Source organism: Dipteris shenzhenensis, chromosome 12 (genome assembly GCF_047967505.1).
Source record: "Dipteris shenzhenensis isolate YYH24624 ecotype China chromosome 12, Dip_SZ_1.0, whole genome shotgun sequence".
In the NCBI taxonomy this organism is placed as follows: Eukaryota; Viridiplantae; Streptophyta; class Polypodiopsida; order Gleicheniales; family Dipteridaceae; genus Dipteris; species Dipteris shenzhenensis.
The window spans coordinates 17,427,503-17,433,623 of NC_141607.1; the positions used below are offsets into that span (position 1 = coordinate 17,427,503).

At 44.0% G+C, this 6,121-nt stretch overlaps 1 protein-coding gene across 1 annotated transcript; it reads left to right on the plus strand.

The window, feature by feature from the left end:
• The first annotated feature begins 292 nt into the window (after positions 1–292).
• On the plus strand, positions 293–3,433 carry LOC147895904 (uncharacterized). The gene is made up of 5 exons (XM_087382573.1): positions 293–602; positions 695–818; positions 934–1,836; positions 2,154–2,352; positions 3,055–3,433. The coding sequence occupies exons 1-5, from the start codon at positions 526–528 to the stop codon at positions 3,090–3,092; spliced, it is 1,341 nt and encodes a 446-aa protein (XP_087238699.1). The 5' UTR covers positions 293–525; the 3' UTR covers positions 3,093–3,433.
• Positions 3,434–6,121: the final 2,688 nt, after the last annotated feature.

Below are 6,121 nucleotides of genomic sequence, written 5' to 3' on the forward strand. Positions count from 1 at the left end.
CTCCGATCGACACCACAATTTCACTAGTCACACAAGCGGGAACTAAAGCGGGGAAGTGTGCCCGGATGTGCAATCAGGCCTCCAGGTGTTCCGACCTACACTGCAATCCGACCAGTCACACAAGCAGGAACTGGAGCGGGGGAGTGTCGGGCAACCGGGTGAGCGCATCTTGGGGGGGGGGGCGGGGGGCTAAACAAGGATTAAGGGGGGTAATTAAGGAGGAAAAGGTCAATGGGGTCTTCTTAATTAATGTATTACTTTTTCATCGTCTTCTTCAGCAACAGTTTGCATTTTTCAGTTCTGAGTTTGGAGCTTTCTCCGCCATAGCTGGACACGCTTCCCCATAGCCAGCAACCTTCTTTTGCCTCCTCCATCGCCTTGCCTTTTGGCCTTTCCCCCCCTCTTCCAGCCTGTCTCCCTCTCTTTGGTCGGTGCTTGCATCGCTTTTATCCATCCTCGCTTCCCTTCCCTTCCCATTCCCTCCTATCCTTCCCCTTTGCGCCTCCCTGCTCCCTCTCAAACGACATGACCAGGGAGTTCTGCAAATGGGAGGTGGATCCTTTCTTCTCCGCAGCGGAGGAGGTCCAGGACTCTGCCGACAGGTTTCACTTGCCTCCATTCTCCACCTCGCCAATCTCGCGCCTGCAACTTGCTGTGCCAGTCAGTTTCTGACTGCTTCGTGCTCTTTTTGCAGGTTGGAGTCGGCTTACAGGACTTGGATACATACAAAGTGTCTCGAGGTTTCTCCGGAAGACGGTAGCAGTATTGAGTTTCGTAGGCGAGAGCTTAGCACAGCCCTTGGCACAGCAAAGTGGCAGGTTAGCCGAATGTTTCTTTTCGAGCGTCTCACCATTTATACGGCCATGTCGTGGCTTTCTTGCATTACTGATATGTTTGAAATTTGTCCGGCTCTCTGTGCGATGCACCTGAAAGCTGGAAGAGTTTGAGAGGGCCGTGTCCGGATTGGATATGGATGGTCAACAGTATGTGGAGGAGGATGCTCATGGAAGACACAAACAATTCGTTGAAGCGATTCAGAGCCAAATTAGTACTATTGAGAAAGCGTTATTGGATTCAGAATATATGAGGGACTTGAAAGCTTTGCCTGTGCTGAATTTAGGGCAAGAAGAAAAGGAGGATTTTGCACTGTTTCTGTCGGGATCAAGGGTACTTGAAAGCGACACTAAAAGGGATTTGTCACGGGACTTTCCCGGGAGCCAGAAAGCACACGAGGAATCGGCCAGTACCTCGCCTACATCAACGGAGAAAAAGAGTGGGAAGTCGCTGCAATATTTGGCCTCAGCATCTAGTTCTGAAACAGCATTGCAAAAATTTGAATTTATGAAGCCGGATATACATTCTGTGTCTCGTAAGGTCAGCAGCCCTGGCAATTTCCTTGGTCGCCTCTCCATCCGTGAGAAAATGGCCAGTGAGCTGCTGGAAATAAGGGTTGATCAGAATGATGAAGGTGCTGCCGATCATGCTTCTGAGGAGTTGCATACTGATTATAGGATTCATTCAGATGGTGACGGGAGTACAAATCATAGAGAGAGAGAAAATGGGCATCCTAGGAGCGTAAGTGTGGGCAGTGGTCTGAATTCTTGGAAAAGTGGTTCTGTGCTGGATGGTATTAAGATATGTGAGCATGGGCATGAGGAAAATAGCTCTAGCGACGCAACGTTGTTACCGCTCTTCAAAAAGAGGCAACGAATGGTGGAGCTTAGAATATCCAAAAGTGGGTTCAAGAGATTGAAAGATGGAGATGCCATTCCAAGTGACCACAAGGGGACGTCTTGGTACTACAAATTAGTACGTGGAGCCAACGACCTTGGAAAGGTGAGTTAGAAATCTCTGATTCTCTTTCATGTGTTGTTCTCTCTCATGTCTGAAATTACAACCAGTTTCCTGTACCGAAGAAGTTGAACCCTCTTGGAGTATTCCAAAACTCTGCTTTTGTTTTGTCTTTAACTCTAGTATTAGCTTATTTGGAGGGGGATACGAATATCTGTCCATGCCTTAAGTTGCATCTATATATTTCTGGGGTAACTTCAATCAATGGTGCACTCTCTTTGCCTGAGCATGGGTGCCTGTTTTGACTTAGAGATTCAATCTTTCAGAATCTGAAGCTGCATATCTGGTTGCTGTGGCAACAGGGAACTTTTAATATCTGGCTGCGAGGAAACTTCAATGGCTTGAAAAGGCATTATTCTGGTGGCACCATAGGTTGTGACAACAAGCAACATAAAGGCTGGGGTGGAGCACTTCAAAGTTTGCAGCGTTCTCCATATTCCTTTCCTTCCAGTCGACCTGTACGATTAGCTTCTGCTGTTCTTGTGGCATTGGGGCTTGTAGGTCAGTCTTTTCCACCAGTTTTTTACATGCATTTTGAAGAGCACTTATATGACTTTCACGAATCAATATCTGTTGTTGTACATTATCATCGTGCAAATCTTTTCAGGTCTATTTTTGCTACATTGTGCTTTGATTAATTTTTCATGTTATAAAGGGGTCGTGGGTCACAGTCTTAGGGGTTAATTTGCCACCCCATAGGAGGACAATGGGGAATGTTAAAAAATAGTCGTGGGTCAGAGTGTGAAGGCCGATTTGCCACGTGTGAGCCCCCACACTATTTTTTCATGTTATAAACGGGTCGCGGGTCAGAGTGTGAGGGTGAATTTGCCACGTATGAGCCTCAATATGAGGACAATGGGGAATGACAAACTGGGATTTGGGGCTGCCATGTAAGCAGCACAGGCATCTGGAGCAAGAGTTGTCTGCCACTTGGGCAGCAACATGGTCTGCAAATGGGCGGCACCCTGAGCAGCAATGTGAGCAGCAAATCAAAGCTGGTCTTGGGTGCCCCATGAGAGCATGTATGGGTATCCGTGTGGCCTGAGTCTGGAGGGTGGGGTGGAGGAGTATTGACATGCAGCAGTTTCTGGCTAGGTTCGAATAATGGCATGGAAAGTTGGGTAGCTGATCAATCGTGTATTTGAGTTTGAAACATTACTGTGTCACTTCCACTTAACTAATTTAAATACTTGGTGATTGCAGGCCTTTTTTCCTTCCACGTGTCTGCATCGGCTTTCTAACACACAGCAAAGGGGAGAATATAATAGTTCCACTGTTGAAATGTACTTTGAATGTGCCCTCCATCCAGAAAGCTGCGGCAGGAGGCTTATGTTTGGTGTACATTACTCTTTTCTTGCAAAATGCTCCCCCCCAAAACCAAGTACACGTTGGTTCTTTTAGCATTGCCAATGTGATCTTTATCTCTTATCACTGAGCATATCCTATACTGGTGTCGCAAACATGCCTCTTGAAATTTGTCGGGATGCATTTTCTACTTAATTGAGAGAGGGCTTTCTAATATGCAGTGAGGGAGACTTATTTTTTGGCTCTTGAGATTACGTTTGCCGGTTGCCTGTAACCCTAATGCGTCCATATATCGCCCCCCCCCCCCCCGGGTTTTATCGTTGGCCACCTCACCGCACAAGCATAAATAACAGGAAAAAAGCAAAATCATGTGCACACTCGCTTTCTGGATAACTGGTCATGACCAAGTTCCTCAGCATCTCTTTGTTACACTTTTATGCAAGGTTTGCTATTCAAGACCATGGTTACTTTGCTAAGTCAATGATTACTCATGAGAGTCAAAACTTGTTAAGCCCTATTTCTAAGGTCACCTCAAGTAAAGGTTAGTATGGCACAGCTTGTAAGAATAATCTTGGAACCCTCAAGTTGGAGGTGATTTTAAACTTATTGAGACTCTATCGTACGAATTAATGTGTTGTAATTTCATTTAAACCTTTGTGTATGATTGAATAAATTTAGGGAGTAGCCTATAGGTGAGCTAGTGTATCTTAAGTTGATTTAAATCTTTGTGAATGGTTGAATGACTTTAGGGATTCGTCTACAGGCTAATTCCTAGTCGTGATAAATTCTCTCATATCTACTAGACTTGCATCCATTTCTTTAGTAGTTTCCCAAGACATTGGAAAACTAGGCATTAGAATATGTGGTGAGGCAAGTGAGATGCAATTAGGTAAGGTGTTGGTTAAAATCAACACAACTGTGGTGGGAGATATTCGAGAAGTTGTGGAAGTGTGGTGGTAGATATTCGAGAAGGTTTGTATCTTGAAGGTTCTTGGTTGCTACTCAAATATATAGAGGGGGGGGGGGGGGAGGCTTAGCCAAGGTTGAGCGAAGGGAGAGAGGAGTGAAGGGGAGAGGGGAGGGGAGCCGCGCGGGAGGAGGAAGTGACGTGGGTATGTGGAGAGGCAAGCATGCGTTACAAGCGGGACATTAGGTTAATTGAGGGCTCATAGCTCAGGTTAATGTGGTATAGAAGAGGTAGCAACACTAATTAATTGAATTTATAAATGTGTACTTTGTCACACTTTACCTTGTAATTCTATTATATTGAACTTCTCAAACTCCACCATGCGTCACTTTAAGCGTTCATCCCAACTAGAATCACCATGATCATCATCTAAGAAGACCTCTAAGAATTCTCTAAGATATTCCTTGAATGTTGTGTTGATTATCCTCTAAAATATTGTTTATGGAGCATTCTCAATGTAAATGTTAATACCAAAGGAAATTGGTGTTAACAAAAAAGGATGAAGGAGGTCAAACACCAAGAAAGCCAAAGATCCCAACAATGAGAGGATTTGGGTATTCACCAAGCTCCTTGGGGTTGATGGTCCACGTCCATTGTTATTTTCTAGCAACTTGCATTTCTATTAATGAAGCAGATTGTTTGGATCTGCTTTTAAGGAATAGCCACTTGATGATGATACCATGGTTGTGTCTTCCTCTAGCCAACTTTAGATTGATGCTTTGTCATCTTCCCTCCCCACTCGTGCATCCTTTTTCTTCTTAATTGAGATCACTTGATCCTCCACAATTGGTTGAAGTGTGCTAGAATTGGCTCTATTTGCGTTCATCGCATGTGCTTGCATTTGAGTGATTTCATTTAAAGGGACTATAACAACTTGTCCACGGTGATGAACACCCAACAAATTAATACGTGATATTTGGGTTAGTATGAGACTACTTGGTCTTCTCATTGGACAATCCATGTGTAAATGATCAATACCACCCATACACATTGATGCAAGGGTGTTAGCCTTATTTGAGAATTTTGGGTTGTGTGAATGATCAATACCACCCATACACATTGATGCAGTGGGTTGTGCATGGGTGTTAGCCTTATTTGAGAATTTTGTGACTCGATGAGGACCATGGAATAGTAGCATTGTAATGAGCCTCTCATGTCATGACCTTAAGGTGGTGCTACTAGTATCACAACATGGTAGAAAAGAATGGGGATGTCATCTTTGCATGAGATAGTAGTTGGGCCTTGAATACCATCATCAAATTGTGGGTAATCGACTCCACTATGTTTGCATTCACAACCATTTGAGTTTGACCTCTTCAATGGTCAAAAAATTGATTCATAGGTGTGACCCTAGTGGTGGTTTTTGAGGTGGCAAGATGGGTGATGGTAGAGGGACATTAGCTATTTGGTACGCCCCTAGGTGTTGTGGTTCCACCTATTGAGTGTTCACTTACACATGATTTGTCACATTGAGTGGTGTAGGCATGGCACATGTCTACGTTGGTGGGTATGCTATGAGATTGGGGTCCTTCAAATATTGATATTGCGATATTTCATGGTTTTTAGCCTTATGAAACATGCACAATAGAGATTTGGTATGGGCTAAAGATGTGGAAATTAAGAGGTGGTGTGACCTCCGAGTCTCATCACAAGATGTGTCAAAGCCAACTCATCATGTAAACCTCCCACACGATGATAGTCCTTTAATCACACAGTGCAACCAATGTGGCAAGGCCAACACTTATCCTTGGCTCCTAACTGGGTATAAGATAAATCTAGAGCCTTTTATAGAACCAAGTCTTACACACAAAACAAAAATACAATTGGACACCATACACACAAAACATAAATACAATTGGACACCATACCAGATCTAGATATAGATGAGGGGTTTCTTATACCCTCTTTTATTTCTTTGAGATGTAACCTTTTGTTCAGCTGCTTGATGATGGTTGTAGTAAGTTTCTCAGTAGTCATGTCTCTTATCAAGGTTTCATC